General features: G+C 38.7%; 2 protein-coding genes and 1 pseudogene across 2 annotated transcripts; all 3 read right to left on the reverse strand.

Annotated features, from left to right (window-relative positions):
• Positions 1-8,851: 8,851 nt before the first annotated feature.
• On the reverse strand, positions 8,852-9,027 carry LOC145256660 (U2 spliceosomal RNA; annotated as a pseudogene).
• A 724-nt stretch (positions 9,028-9,751) lies between these two features.
• Positions 9,752-11,224, reverse strand: LOC145256130 (ATP-dependent DNA helicase Pif1-like). Its single transcript, XM_080114715.1, has one exon. It carries the CDS (start codon positions 11,222-11,224, stop codon positions 9,752-9,754), a length of 1,473 nt encoding a protein of 490 aa, XP_079970841.1.
• Positions 11,225-11,512: 288 nt separating this feature from the next.
• LOC145256131 (uncharacterized) lies at positions 11,513-12,001 on the reverse strand. Its single transcript, XM_080114716.1, has one exon. The coding sequence runs from the start codon at positions 11,999-12,001 to the stop codon at positions 11,513-11,515; it is 489 nt and encodes a 162-aa protein (XP_079970842.1).
• Between the last annotated feature and the right edge of the window lie 4,850 nt (positions 12,002-16,851).

The following is a 16,851-nucleotide window of genomic DNA, read 5'->3' on the forward strand; positions in this document are numbered from 1 at the left end:
AAGGGCAGATGGCTAAGGACTGCCCTAAAAGACTCCCGGCCACAGCCCCTCCCAAATCACAAGGGATGGCCCGTACCAAAGAACCAGCCAACACCCCGGCTGCAGCCTCACCAACAACTTCTACTACAGCTGAACCGGGACAAGCAGCAGAGGCTGATTGGTCGACGGTCACCAAGAAGGGATGACGTCCCAAAGGCATGCCCAAGCAAACAGTGACCGAAGACCAGCCAGAGCAAACTCTCATGGACATCCCGCCGCCCTCTTACTCGAACAAGAGGAAACTGCAAGACTCGGAGGAAGAGAATGCGTCGGAAGAAGAGACAGCAGCATCAGCAGTAGTGCAATCAACAGAAGCAGCAGAGACGGCAGAGAAGTGTACGAAGAGGAGAAAGAGTAGGAAGAGAAAAGGAAGCAACCCCACCCCGAAATTCAATGTTTCAAATGCCGAGGCTGATCTCCCTTCAACCCCAACTATCAAACAGCCAGAACTACAACCCCCTCTATCCCCAAACCCCCAATGACTCTAGCACGTAACCCATCCCCAGAAAGGACAAATGACGCCCCCCAAAAAGCAACACCCCCAGCACCAAACCCTCCCACACAAGACACGCCAACCCCCACTTCCTCCTCATCTACTCCTCCTCCCCCCGCTAAAGAGAAACCAACCCCAACCACAACTGTTCGCCCGGAGCGGACAAAACCACTCCCCATATCCTTCCAGGGGGAAGGATATGTGAGACGGACCCTCTGCAGGCAACACTAGAGCTGAAAGACCAGCAGAAGGTTCGTTGCAACCAACTAAGAAACTTTACATATATCGGCGGGGACAATATCACTGATCACACTAACTTCAAAGACGCTCCCTTATTGACAACATTTGTTAGGGTCAACAAGGATTCCAGGACAGAGGCTCTCTGGGCCATGATAGATGCCGCGAAGTATGCAATCCCGGGCCAGAAGCTGGTGGACACAGAGCATCCTTAGCTGAACAATTTATTTTAAAAATGTGAGGGCAGAGTCCCTGTTTACAGCCAACCCTCCTTTTACAGGACACTCAATCTAACCTTTCCACTGGACGTGGGAGGCGTGGCCAAGAATGGATTACCCTCAGCTGAATTACTAACCGGAAGCCTTGGACAAGCCTTCCACGTCCTCACCCCCGCGGATTTAAGGCCCGTGTGTGACACTGAATAAGGTAGGTGACCATGACTTTAAACTTGCCTACTGATAATGTGAGGGGTCTCAGATGTCGAAGCAAGGCCGCGCGCGTGCTAAGAGATCTGGTGTCCCTCAAGGTAGATATTGCCGCTATACAGGAGACCCACTTTATTTGTGACGGGGATTGCCACGTGCTGGTGAGCGACTACGATGTTTACTCAGCATATGACAATACCTATAGTCGTGGAATCTCCTTGCTAGTAAATCGCACCCTATCAGCGTTGGTGAAGGTTGTTCACGCGGGCGGGGACGGGCGGGCGATTGTCGTCGATGTTGCCGTTAAAAGCAGTGTGTTTCGGATAATCGCAGTTTACGCGCCTAATTCCGCTGTGGAGAGGGCTCCCTTCTTTCGACGGGTGGAGGGTTTTATAGATGATCCGGAGAGGGTAGTCTTAATGGGTGATTGGAATGACATCCTTGATCCCAAGATAGATAAAGTCCGGGGGGGCTAGCGGGTCGGTGTGGTGTGACAGCAGTCTGTCTGACCTGATGGCTTCATGCGACCTGGTCGACAGATTTCGCCTGGATCACCCGGGGTGGGAGATGTGGACGTGGCATCCTAATACGCCTTTCTATCCAAGTACTTACTTGGATCGGATGTTAGTTAGAAGAGGCGATGTAGATATCCTATCTTGCCCCACGCTCCACATTTTAGGACACTCGGACCATAAACTAGTTATGGCCCGTCTGAACTTGAGCTCTAGGCCTAGCATGGCGAGATACTGGAAGTTCAACGGCACCTTGTTGGAGCTGGAGGACTACCGGTTGAATGTTACAGAGATAATCCAACGGGCATTAGTGGAGGCGGTTACCGGGAGAAATGGTGGGTTAGTCTCAAGGCTAAGATTAAACGCTTCTCGGACCAGTACAGCCAACGCCTCGCACTAGATAAGGCTAAGGCCAAGAAGCATATAGAGAATAAGCTGACCCAAGCATTGGAGGGGGACCCTCTAGACATAGCGCTAGCTAAACAAGACTTCAACCGCTTGGCCAGCGAGCGGTGCGAGGGCCAAAGAGTAAAGGCTAGGCTAATGAAAGTCTCTAACGAGGCTGTTAATGTTGACGCTGTTGAGCGTAAGGCTGCTCTAATGCGCGGCTCTAACGGGTACATTCGAAGAGTAAACGACCTGGAAGGGCACGCCCTCGCGTCGATGAGGGAGATTTGCGAGGGATTTAGAAAGCATCTATCGGAGCACTTCACCCAACTACCCAGACTCAGGGTCGAAGAGTTTGGCAGCTATTTGGCCGAGTCGCCCCGCCTCGTGGCGGCTCGAGCAGCTAGCTGTGATGGTCTTGTCGCGGAACATGAGACCATTACTGCGTTGAAGCTGGTCGGCTGCAACAAGTCCCCGGGGCTTGATGGTCTACCCTACGAAATCTACTTGAGGCTGTAACCCATGTTGGTCCCTATTCTGAAGGATATGTTCAACCATTCGTTTTTTCAGGGCTCCAACCCTGGGCAGGTGACCAAGGGAGTGATCACATTGCTGAGGAAAGGGCAACTGCATTGTGGGGAGGAAGATTTAGACGATTTCAGGCCTTTGACTCTGATAAACACAGAGTTAAAGATCTTGGCCAAAGTTCTTGCGAATCGGTTGCAGGTTGCCATTACTGACTTGATCGAACCAGACCAGAGCTATGCTGTGAAGGGAAGATCGATTCAGGACAATCTTCATCTGATACGCACGATCATAGAGGGGACAGAAGACGACGCCGAGGCCGCGATGATCAGTTTGGATCAGTCCAAGGCTTTCGATATGGTGGGCCATAGGTTTCTGGGATCTGTGCTGGAGGCCGCCGGATTTAATCCGGACTTCAGCAAGTGGAGCTCTGTACTGTATGACAGGCCGACGGTAGTAGTGCAGATCAACGGTAAGCTGTCGGAGTCTTTTGCCGTCTCCCGGTCGGTGCGACAGGGTTGTCCGCTGTTGCCTCTGTTGTAGCTCCTGGCTTTGGAACGCTTCCTTCGCAAGTTAAGGCACGAGGCGACTACACCAGTCCTGCGCGGGATAGCTCTCCCTGGAGGCACACGAGCCAAAGTTTCCGCATTCGCCGATGACGTCACCGTGTTCGTGTATTACCCACCGGACATTCAAGTGGTCAATTTTTCTTCCAAATTCAAGAACTTTTTATTTTTTCCAATGAATTGAGCTTTTTTCACACACACACATTTTTATTTATACAGAAATTGTATATATATATATCCTTTTTTCAAAAACGCTGGGGGTTTCATTAGTTAGCTTTAGACTCCACAGAGTGAATGAGGTATTGTGGTAAATGTTGTCAGTCAAGAGTAAAGTCGCAACAGACTCCATTTTTACTTTAGTTACAAAGAACCTGCAACACTCCCCTCCCCCGATCTTATAGGGCTTTGTGCCTAAATTTGTTTTGTCTTTTTAAATTTTTAAATTTTATATTGGAATTTTTTTAATTGTATTTTTTCTTTAAACGAAATAAATTAAATATAAAGATCAAAGTGTAGTATCTGTTCCGGCAAATACTGCAAGCAAAGACCCTATGTGGGGGCGACCCCACAGATAATGTAGGGGCAACCCTTCATACAAATTGTCACTATCCAGCTGACCTACTCCCCGGGGAGTTGGTTCCCATTTCCCCTTGACTCCTCACATTAAAAATGAGCCTTATGCTTAATTTGATCGTTGGGGGAGGAAATAAATACCGGGGCAAGATCAAAGTGTAGTATCTGTTCCGGCAGATACTGCAAGCAAATACCATATGTGTAAGGCCTTGGTCAATGTAGGGGCAATCCTTCATACCAATTGTCACTCTCCAGCTCACCTACACCCCGGGGAGTTGGTCCCCATTTTCACTCCACTCCTCACATTAAAAATCGGCCTTGTGTCTAATTTGCTCGGTGGGAGAGCAAATAAATATAACCGTTCATACAAATTGTCACTATCCAGCTCCCCTACTCTCCGCGGAGTTGGTCGCCATTCCTCCTTCACTCCTGACATTAAAAATCGGGTTTGTGCCTAATTCGCTCGGTGGGGGGGGGGCAAATAAATACTTGGCCTTCGGGTCAAGATCAAAGTGTAGTATCTGTCCTTCAGATGCTGCACTTCAATTTCTTGTTCTCTGTCAGTGGAGGAGAAATCCTTCAAACCTGTGAAAATTTTTATTGTTGTTCCTTTTCTGCACATTAAAAAACGACCATGGTGTCTAACTCTGGCCCGTGGGGAGACATTGTAAATAGGAACAGTAGATTCTATTCAGTGCAATGTAGCAAACAATTTATTTTTAGACAAAGTCACTCTGGGGGTGCTGTAAAGTTTCTTTCTAGAGCACCGCTGTAAACTACTGACTAAAACAGACAGTCAACAAGCCTCATAAAACGTGGGAAATTAAGCCGATTTCGATGAAAAATAAAAGAAAAAGAAGAAGTGTTAAAAATTCGATACGATGAATGTATATTTTTAAGATTAGGATTAATAATTACTAGCGGGGTCTGTGAAAATTCCGCAGCAGCATTTTTCCTATATATTGTTTCTGGGTATGCTGTAAGCGTTCTATTCAGCATGAATGAAGGCGCAATCATATTCTAGTTTTTTTTTTTTTTTATTAAAACTGCACTGCCCCCTTACTAAAAAATTAACTTTGATATATTTCATGGGCTGATTATTTCATTACAAACACACCGGTTCATTAACTCACATTTTATCATTTTTCATAATCATTGAATATGTTACTATGTTCGGCAATAATGTTGCATAATTTCAACCCACATAATCGCCCCTCCCTTTACTAAAATATTTTATAAAAACACAACTATTAATTAACTCACATTTCATCATTTTTATTTTTTTTATAATTCTTGGATATAGTACTAATTTTGACAAAAATTGTTCATCATTTACACTCACTATACCGCACACCTTACTAAAATAATAACTTTGATGTATTTTCTATGTTGATTATTTCATTACAAACACATACATCAATCAACTCACATTTCATCATTTTTCGTAATTATTGGCTATGTTACTAATTTCGACAACATTTTTTAATAATTTACACCAACGTAGTCGCCCAACCTTACTAAAATAATGACGTTGATACATTTGCTGTGCTGATTCTTTCATTACACATACACTAATCAATTAACCTCCATTTCATCATTTTTCATAATTCTTGGGTATTTTACTAATTTCGACAATAATTTTTCATACCCACAGTATCGTCCTCTTTTAGTAAAATAATACTTTTGAAATATTGTCTGGATTATTTTATTACAAACACACTAATGCATGAAATCACATTTAATCATTGTTCATAATTCCTGGATAGGTTACTTATTTCGACCATAAGTTTTCATAATTTTAACCCACATTTTCGCCTTTCCCTCTTTACTAAATAATAACTTTGATATTTTGTCTAGGCTGATTATTTCCTTACAAACACACCTATCAATTAACTAATATTTCATCATTTTTTCGTAATTCTCAGATATGTTACTAACTTCGACAACAATTTTCCATAATTTAAGCCCTCCTTATTTTCTTCCCCTTTACTTATATAATAACTTTGATGTATTGTCTAGTCTGATTATTTTATTATAAACACACCAATCAATTAAATCACATTTCCTCATTTTTCGTAATTATTGGATATCTTACTAATTACGACAATATGTTTTTTTTATAATTTAAGCCATTCTCGTCGCCCTCTCTTACTGAAGAATACTTTGATATATTATCTGGGCTGATTATTTCATAACAAAACATAACTATCTATTAACTCACACTCCATCATTTTTCTTAATTCTGTGATGTGTTACACATTTCGAAAATTATTTTTAATATTTTAACTCACATTATCAACCACCTACTGCAAACATAATAACTTTGATATATTATCTGGGATGATTATTTTATTTCAAAAACACCAACTCACATTTTGTCATTTTTCATAATTCTTGGATATGTTACTGATGTCGACAATCATTTTTCATCATTTTAACCCACATCATCGCCCCACTTACTAAAATAATAACTTTGATATATTGTCTGATTATTTCATTGCAAACACACTAATTCATTAAATAAGATATTATCATTTTTCATAATTCTTGGATATGTTACTAATTTTGACAATTATTTTTCATAATTTAAACCATCCTTATCACACTCTCTTACTTACATAATCACTTTGACATATTTTCTGGGCTGATTATTTTATTATAAACACACACTCGATTAACTCACATTTAATCTTTGTTCATAATTCTGGATATGTTATTAATTTCGATAATAATTTTTATAATTAAAAACCCACATTATGCCTTTCCCTCCTATTTATATAATATATTTGATATATTGTCTGGGCTTATTATATCATTACAAACAAACCAATCAAGTAACTCACATTTCATCATTTTTCATAATTCTTGGATATGTTACTAATTTCGCCAATACTTTTCATAACTTTAACACACTATGTCGCTCCCCCTTACTTAAATAATAACTTCGATATATTGCATAGGCTGATTATTTCATTACAAACAAATAAATAAATTCTGGGTATACTCATAGTATATATGCTTCACCTATCTTATCCAATCCCGAGTGAACCCGCATATTCAGCTAATATATATCGTTCACCTATCTCATTCGATCCCGGGCGACGCTTGGTATTTTGCTACTATATGTTTTCCACCTATCTCATTCAATACTGTGCGACGCTTTCTGATAGTATGTACTTGCACATCTCATTCAATCCCTGGACGGACTTTATGTCCGCCACCCAACTGTTGAAAATATACATTAAATAAAGTAATGTTTTAATCGTACAAATATATATGAAATAATGTAGTGTCTAAATAGTAAACTGTTTCACCCATTTCCGGCACCGGCAAAACCCAGTGCTAAAAATATACATGAAATAATGTAATGTCTAAATAGTAAACTGTTTCAGCCATTTCTGGGACCGACTTTATATCCCCAACACACTGCTAAAAATATACATGAAATGATAGTAAACTGTTTCAGCCATTTTCGGGACCGACTTTATGTCCCAACCCCATCGCTAAAAATATATATTAAATAATGTAAGGTTTAAATAGTACACTGTTTCAGCCATTTCCGGGACTGACTTTATATCCCCAACACACTGCTAAAAATATACATTAAATAATGTAATGTCTAAATAGTAAACTGTTTCAGCCATTTCCGGGACCGAATTTATATCCCAAACCCACTGTTAAAAACATGCATGAAATAATTTAATGTCTAAATTATAAACTGTTTCAGCCATTTCCGGGACCGGCTTTATATCCGAAACCCACTGCTAAAAATATAATGAAATAATGTAATGTCTAAATAGTAAACTGGTTCAGTCATTTCCGGGACCGACTTTATATCCTCAACCCACTGCTAAAAAATTCATGAAATAATGTAATGTATAAATAGTAAGCTGTTTCAGCCATTTTCGGGACTGACTTTATATCCTCAACCCACTGCTAAAAATATACATGAAATAAAGTAATGTTTAAATCGTAAACTGTTTAAGTCATTTCCGGGACTGACTTTATATCCCCAACCCACTGTTAAAAATATACATGAAATAATGTAATGTCTAAATAGTAAAGTGTTTCAGCCATTTCTGGAACTGACTTATAATCCCCAACCCACTGTTTTAAATATACATGAAATAAAGTAATGTATAAATCGTAAACTTGTTCAGCCATTTCCGGGACCGACTTCTTATCTCCCATCCTACTGTTTAAAATATACATCAAATAAAGTAATGTCCAAGACGTAAATGGTTGCCGCCATTTCCGGGACCGACTTCATATTTCCCACCCCAATGTTAAAATATGCATTAAATAAAGCAATGTTTAATGCGGAAACGGGTTCACCCATATTTGTGACTGATTTAATATTCCCCCACTGTTAGAATTATACATGAAATAAAGTAATGTTAAAATCGTAAACGTTTTGAGTAATTTCCAGGACTGACTTCAAATCCCGTATCCCACTGCTTAAAATATACCTGAAATAAAGTAATGTTTAAATCATAAACTGTTTCAGCAGCTTTTCGAAAGTGATACATAAAAACATTAACACGGTTAGGGATTAGGTAACCATTTCTTCAACATGTGAATGTCTAAGTGTACTATCAGTTTCAGCATTCCAGTTACTTAAATCCCCGCCATATTTTGGTATTGGTTAATGGAGGAGAAATCCTTCATTATTGATACAATTCTTAGTTTTGTTACTGACCAGAGAGTCCCTTTTGGGTAGCTAGTTTGCCCCTAAATTTTTAACCGACCTCATGTCCAATTCCGCCCTTGTTGGGAGGCAAGTAAAGAAAAAATAATCAGAACCGACATTTTCCAGGACATTTTATAATTAATCAGGAGTAACACTTCCAGGGCATTTTGTGATTAAATCAGAAATAACTTTTTCCAGTTATTTTTTGATATTAAAACTTTTTTTTACATTAAACATAGTACCTATTCACGCTGCCTCCACACGGGAGAGATTTAGACACCAGGGTCGTTTTTTTTAACGTGGAGAAAAAATTGTCTTAGTCGTAAAGGATTTCTCTTCCACTGAGATGGTATTTATTGCTCCCCATCTCAGTGGAAGAGAAATCCTTTACGACTAAGACAATTTTTTCTCCACGTTAAAAAAAAAACGACCCTGGTGTCGTTTTTTTTTTTAACGTGGAGAAAAAAAATTGTCTTAGTCGTAAAGGATTTCTCTTCCACTGAGATAGAAGAAATTGAAATGTAGCACCTGAAGAACAGATACTAAACTTTGATCTTCGCCATAAGGCCAAGAAAGACAAATGATTTTTATTAGCGTTGCCTCAACAGCGACATCAATGTTTTTTAAAGACACCTTTGCTTTTATAGGGATGCACCGCATGATAACGGACGGAGCGATAAGCGTAATAATATATAACTAGCTGGACCCGTGAAAATTTCACGTTTTCTTTTCTTTTTTTTTCACATACACATTATCCCATCACATATCCGTACCTTGAAACATTTACATTAACCCTTTACTGCCCTGGCCGACGAATTCACCCTGTGTACTATTTTTTTTTAAATAGTAAATGAAGAGTACGGTAGGTAAAATGTATGTAAATGTGTATATACCAAAATCACGATATTAGTGCTCCAAATATTCTCAATAAATACATCCTCAATTATGTTTTATAAATATGTTTATTTAAAAATATTTTCAAAGGTGTTATTTTATTTTTAGCTTATTTATCATATACTTATTATATAATGGAGACTTAGAGTTTTTAAAACATGATATTGTTAATTTCGCACAGTAATGGGTTAAACCTGTACATTTTATTCAAAAATATTTGAACCTAACGTTGAACCTAACCAAAACTATCGCAGAATATGTTCTTAATGTTTAGATGCATATGCTTGATTACTTAAAATACATTTCAAATGTCAACGTTTAAAAATTTTAAACTGTCATTACATCTGTTTTTTCTCCCATATACGCCCACTATTCAGATTGCCTCAGGGAACCCAAACACATGGACAATTTTAGATGACTTCTGTGTATACGATATTTCGTGTAAATGTGATTCCTCTTCTGTGGCCATACGTGGAATCGTTAAGATGTTGGACTTTAACAGTCTTTATTGCTCTTGCTCTTGAGAACGCTACATAAAGCTGGCCATGAGTAAAGCATGGCTTTGGTAAATATATGCCAACTCTATCAAAAGTCTGACCTTGAGCTTTATTTATTGTCATTGAGTATGAGAGGCGAACTGGGAACTGAGTGCGATGAAAAACAAAAGGAATATTGGCATCGCTAGGTTTCAGTTTTATCCTTGGGATAAGTACTCTCTTATGAGCGTGTGAACCGCTGATTATTGATGCCTTGATGCTGTGCTCGTGAAGCTGAATGACCTCTAGTCGAGTGCCGTTACACAGTCCCTGAGTTATGGAGAGGTTTCTCAGTAGCATAATTATTGCTCCAATTTTCAAATTCAACTCATGAGGAGGCATGCCAGATGGAGTGAGAGAATTAATGAATTCCATTGGATAATTTTGTGCTTCCTCGTCATTATCGCAACTTACAGAATCAGTGTTGAGGTACGTTTTATTTTCTGTTGGCAACATTCTCAAAATTTCCTCATTGACCGCTATGCATTCAGAATTCTTTGGAGATAGGATTACTCTTGCTTTCATCTCTTCAGCCGTACAGTTGTCAAACACCTCCGATATCAAAGAGCCATTACATGGACACATTTCAGGAATGTCAATAACATCTGGAGCCACTTCATCAAGAGAACTCTGGAGTGATCCATTGCCCATTTGCAGAAGCCATCTTGAAAACTCCTGTTCATTTGAATTTGCTCTCATGTTCTGTGTGAGGCTCATGTGATGAAAGCTGTGCCATAAGTCTGAGCGTGTGAGGCACACATCTAGCACAGCAGCAGTAGCAGCTCTCGGGACAACCGGAAGTACTTGTATGAAGTCGCCTCTAAGTAAGATTACTTTACCACCAAATGCAGTGTGGGTGTTCATTATATCTTTCAAGCATTTAGCAATAGCTTTCAGCGCATAACATGGGATCATAGAAGCTTCATCAATAATGAAGACTTTAACTTGCATCAGAAAGTTTCCTTGCTCAGAGTTCGGTGGCACATGGCAGGCACTTGTTTCGCTTAGGGGAACCGGAAGCTCGAATATACTGTGCAAAGTTTTGCCGCATTTCAGCAGTGTTGCAGCAATATCAGTCCAAGCAGAAGTGTCTGTCTTAATGTTGTTAGCATTAAGGTATTCATATAACTTGTTGAAAAGATAGGTTTTTCCTGAACCATCGGGTGCCTCCACATAAAACAATCTATTTTCTGTTTGCTCACCTTGCTCAACAGAGAATGCACTTACAACCACAGCATTGAATATCTGCCTGTGTTCAATATTAAGAGAGGTCACATCTATGTTAGAGTTTCCAACACCTCCTTCATGTCTAGGACGATCTCCAACTGGTTCAGGCAGACCAAACATGTTGCAATTCATGCCATTTTCCATGAATAAGGTATTCAGAAAGTGGAGAGCAACATTTTCAGCAGTTATGTTATCATATCTAAGCAGCAGATCTTCGATCATAAAATGCTTATTCTCATTCCATAAATGCAGAGCATTCACGGGCTGGTTGAAGACACACATCATGGAAAACATGGATAATAGTTTTCGTGGCATCTGATGAGCTGCTGCTTCTATCAAAGCTTCCTGCAATGCATTGTCATTCTCATCCAGGCGCAGTCTGATGCATGCGTCTTTGAAGGTGGCCATTTATTGACCATCGATTCTCTTCAAATTGCTGAATGAAGTCGCTCCGGGGACATGAAGGAGCAACATCCTAAAATAAAATTTTTCTTCATTTCGAGGACTGGTTAAAATGTTGCTGAGTCTAATTCGCCGTGTCCACTTTGTTGTTTGTTTGTTGAAGACATAATGCTCAGGTACAGAACAATAGAAAATGTTTCTTGCATTCTCATCTGTTTGATTGAGTTTGAACCAAGCTGTCAATTGTGTGTCACGTTCTTCTGCTCTTGCTGCCGCCTGTCTTTGATTCCCTTCTCTATAGTAAACATGCTGCTCATCAGGCAAATGTACAGCCAAGCGATAAACAGTGTGCGATTGAGCATGCATTTTGAACTCTGACAATCTCCAAAATCCCTCTGGAGGAGACACATATCTACATGACAAAAACTGTTTAACTTCATTGTGTTCATGTATTCCAGTGGGCTCATTGTTCTCTAAAACATGTCTGATTTCCATGTTTGCACAATCGTGACCTTTATATATATATTTGAATAAATATTTTACGCTTTTCACCGAGGAACACACTTCAACATTAATATGGGCACGGTATTTTTCCAGTAGATACTTATTGTATGGGACAACGAATATGTTGTCAACCTCATGAGTGCCAACTTGTACCTGTTATCCATTGTTTCTCCGTCTGTACACTGGATATCCGGATACATTTGTATTCGTTTCTTCAAGGAAATCTTTTGGAAATTTTTTCTCACATGTTCCATCAACCATGCACACAGAATTAGGATTTTATATCCCACATGGACCATGGCTCATCAATGTTCTCACGCATTCGCTCAACTCTGGGTAGTCTAATGAAGGTATTTCAGCACAAACCATCTCATCAATTTGTTCTCTTGTCCTCAGTTTGTCTTCTTCTCGCAGCATTACCAAAAGGTGGCAATGTGGTAGACCGCTCTTTTGAAATTCAATGACATAGATATGAGCAACTGGAACACCAAATATATGTCTATCCTTGATATCAATCATAAGTTCCTTTAGGTGCATGTTATAAACTCGTGCAACTAAATCTGGCCTGTTTTTTGTTGTTTAATGCGGTCCAAGGTTCTCTGTGATTTCTCGACACTTTGGGTTACACGTGTATGTCAAGAAAATGTCTGGTTTTCCAAATTTGCAGACGATCGCCATGGCATCTTGATATGCTTGTTGCACGTTTCTCGGACTTCCTGTGAATGTAGAGGGCAAAATGTCTGGACCCCTTGCCTCTTGATGCTCATTCTGTCTTCCTAGGTGATCCATGAGACCCGAATAAAGTGCCACTCTTAATTGTGCTTGGTTATTTTGAATGAACTTCAGATGGCATCCCTCCACCTTCACATAAGCGTCAACAATATATTGTTGCAATAATATTCCAGCTCGATGCAAAGCACTAAAGCCATCTCTGATTCCTAGCCGGTATGAGTAAAACTCTTGCATGGTGACTTTGGTGCAAACACGAGTTTGGCGTTGTGCCACATGAGCCATTTGTATATGCCATCCCGATCCTCCATTCGGAAAGAGAAGAGGATAAACCATGGGATCAAGATGGCAAGAGATGTAAGCAATGCTCTCCCTCTGTTGACATATGGGATAAACAATGATATCACGATGTACGGGAGGTGCACCATCATCACCAACGAATATGGCTGCAATCTCATTGCCTGATGGGTTGTTGTATGTCCTTCGGTCAGGGCCAGGGATAAAGTGCATGGTTACTTGTCTTGGTGACACGTTCTCAATTGCAGCTCTCTCTTGTTCTTGTTGTTCAATATCCCTCATATTATGGTATGCTGCTGCATAAGGATTATTAATCAGTGCTTCATTTATCTTTTGAAAAACAGACACTAAACAGTAAGCATTTTCTGGAGCATTTACTCTATTGTGTATGGCTTTATTGGTTTCTATGATGTACAGCTGGCCATATCTTCTCTCTTCAGGGTTATTTGCATGGAGGTTGCTTGCGTAGTGGTAAGTTTTACCTTGTAAACGGAAACAATAGGGTCCACGTCCTGGAGGGGGTCTAATATTGGCACCCAAAGATGCAAAAGCAAATGCAGAATTATAGTTTCTTATATTCTGCCTGAAATTTGCACCCTCGGCATTGTTGGCATCAAATAATAATCTTTAATTTTCGGGGTAATCTTGTAAGGGGGGTAGCATTACTTTTTCGTTATGACAGCAATTTAGTTGTCCTCTTTGGAATCTTAAGGCTCTGCAAAATTGACATCGGACATCCATGGCCCCAATGTAATATATTTGGCGTTCCATATTGTGGGCATTTCTATGACGTTGAACTCTATTTCGCTCATTTTCAAGATGATTTTGGCGCTCTTGTTGATTCATATTATTTCTTCTTACATGGTCCCTGTTTCTCATGTTTTCTAGAAATTGCTGTCTTTCTTCCATATTCATATTATTTTTTCTTACAAGGTCCCTGTTTAACATGTTTTCTAGAAATTGCTGTCTTTCTTCCATATTCATATTATTTCTTCTTACAAGGTCCCTGTTTCTCATGTTTTCTAGAAATTGCTGTCTTTCTTCCATATTCATATTATACCTTGTTTCGTGGTCTCTGTTTCTCATGTTTTCTAGAAATTGCTGTCTTTCTTCCATATTCATATTATTTCTTCTTACTTGATCTCTATTTCTCAAATGGTCAAGATGTAATTCTCGCTCATCCTGGCTCATATTACTCCTTTGCTATTGCATTTTTTGTCTGTTTCGATCACGGATGGATTATCTTTCCTCTTCTCGCAAACGCTGTCGTCTGATTCTCTGTCTCTCTCTTGCTGCTTCTCTTTGCTGTGTTCTTCTCTCATCCATTGCTCTAGATTGGCCAAACGGTCTGTGTTTAATCTGTCAATAATAAATGAATTTTCTTGTTTTCTCTCTCTCCCTTGAGCGTTCTTTTTTTTTTCTCTCTCTCTGCCTGGGTTGGCAGACGATTATAATTATTTGAAGACAAATTTTTCAGAAAAAAAAGCAAAGAAGGCCAAATTTAAAAGCGCAGGCACATTTTTGAAGTAAAAAAGGCTAACAAAAAGCCAAATTGAAAATTATAGGAAAATTGACTATATCGAAGTTCTTGACTTTCAAATATAAACATTTAGTAAGAAACTGTGTAAACAGATTTTAAAATATTTTTAATTAACGAAGACCGCGTCTCTCTCTCTCTCTCTCTCTATCTATCTATCTATCTATCTCTGCCTTGAGCGTGCGTACAGAAAAGGGCCGAACTTGAAAAAAAAAGCCAAACAGAAAATCTGATGGCCAAAATACTTTGTCTTTTTTTTTCTCTTCCCTTCCCCCATCCATCTCCCCCTCTATCTCTCTTCCCCATTTCACTACTCTATCTCCCCCTCTCTCCCCCTCCCTCTCTATCCTCTTGGATTTGTTTATATCTAACAGCAATCAGTCGTAGTTGTTGGAGTAAACATATATTTTTAGAAAAATATTTCGTTTCGTTCCTGGATTAGCGGAATACACATCAAACGAAGGCTAATGTAAATTTCACGGTTTTTTGTTTCTTTTGTTTTTTCTCTCTCTCTCCCTAGTAAATAACTGTGGAAACTGATTTTAAAATATTTTTAATTAACGAAGACTTTCTCTTTCCCTCTCTTTCTCTATCTCTGTCTATCTAGCTAGCTACGGATTACACATTAAACGAACGCTCAAGGCAGAGTAGATAGATCGATCGATTGATAGATAGATAGATAGACAGAGAGAGAGAGAGAGAGAGAAAGAGAGAGAAACAGTCTTCGTTAATTCAAAATATTTTAAAATCTGTTTCCACAGTTATTTACTAAATGTTTATATTTGTAAGTAAACAACTTCTAGGGAGAGAGAGAAAAACAAAAGAAACAAAAAACCGTGAAATTTACATAAGCCAACCTGGCAACCCTGATCTCTGCCTTGAACGTTCGTTTAATGTGTTATCCGCTATTCCAGACTAAAATCTTCTCAACCAATAAAATTTGCCGGAAAGTTTTGTTTTTTCATGTAATTTAATGTTGTAGGCGTAAACATATATTTTTTAAAAATATTTCATGTTTCGTTCCTGGATTAGCGGAATACACATCAAACGAAGGCTAATATAAATTTCACGGTTTTTTGTTTCTTTTGTTTTTCTCTCTCTCCCTAGTAAATAACTGTGGAAACTGATTTTAAAATATTTTCAATTAACGAAGACTCTCTCTTTATCTATTTTTCTCTATCTCTGTCTATCTATCTATCTATCTACGGATTACACATTAAACGAACGCTCAAGGCAGAGCAGATATATAGATAGATAGATAGATAGATAGACAGAGAGAGAGAAAGAGAGAGAAAGAGAGAGTCTTCGTTAATTAAAAATATTAAAAAAAAACTTTTTCCACAGTTATTTACTAAATGTTTATATTTGTAAGTAAACAACTTCTAGGGAGAGAGAGAAAAACAAAAGAAACAAAAAAACGTGAAATTTACATAAGCCAACCTGGCAACCCTGATCTCTGCCTTGAGCGTTCGTTTAATGTATAATCCGCTATTCAAGACTAAAATCTTCTCAACCAATAAAATGTGCCGGAAAGTTTGTTTTTTTCATGAAATTTAATGTTGTAGGCGTAAACATATATTTTTATAAAAATATTTCATGTTTCGTTCCTGGATTAGCGGAATACACATCAAACGAAGGCTAATGTAAATTTCCCGGTTTTTTGTTTCTTTTGTTTTTCTCTCTCTCCCTAGTAAATAACTGTGGAAACTGATTTTAAAATATTTTCAATTAATGAAGACTCTCTCTTTATCTATCTTTCTCTATCTCTGTCTATCTATCTATCTACGGATTACACATTAAACGAACGCTCAAGGCAGAGTAGATAGATAGATAGATAGATAGATAGACAGAGAGAGAGAAAGAGAGAGAAAGAGAGAGTCTTCGTTAATTAAAAATATTTAAAAAAAACTTTTTCCACAGTTATTTACTAAATGTTTATATTTGTAAGTCAACAACTTCTAGGGAGAGAGATAAAAACCAAAGAAACAAAAAACCGTGAAATTTACATTAGCCAACCTGGCAACCCTGATGTCTGCCTAGAGTGTTCGTTTAATGTGTAATCCGCTATACCAGAATAAAATCTTCTCAACCAATATAATTTGCCGGAAAGTGTGACAGACATACATAGATAGATAGATAGATAGATAGTTACAAGCGTATTAATATATAGATGATGTTTTGTTTTATTTGGATTATTATTCTCATCTTTTTTTTCTATATAAAACAAAAAAAAAATTGCATTTAAAATCTTTTAAGGGATGTGTTCGTTGGGGAAGCA

This window comes from Euprymna scolopes, chromosome 32, assembly GCF_053919585.1.
Source record: "Euprymna scolopes isolate OS-2025 chromosome 32, ASM5391958v1, whole genome shotgun sequence".
NCBI lineage: Eukaryota > Metazoa > Mollusca > Cephalopoda > Sepiida > Sepiolidae > Euprymna > Euprymna scolopes.

Coding starts and splice junctions, on each gene's coding strand:
- LOC145256131 (XM_080114716.1), bottom strand. CDS start 12,001: ATGGAAATCAGACATGTTTTAGAGAACAATGAGCCCACTGGAATACAT.
- LOC145256130 (XM_080114715.1), bottom strand. CDS start 11,224: ATGTTTGGTCTGCCTGAACCAGTTGGAGATCGTCCTAGACATGAAGGA.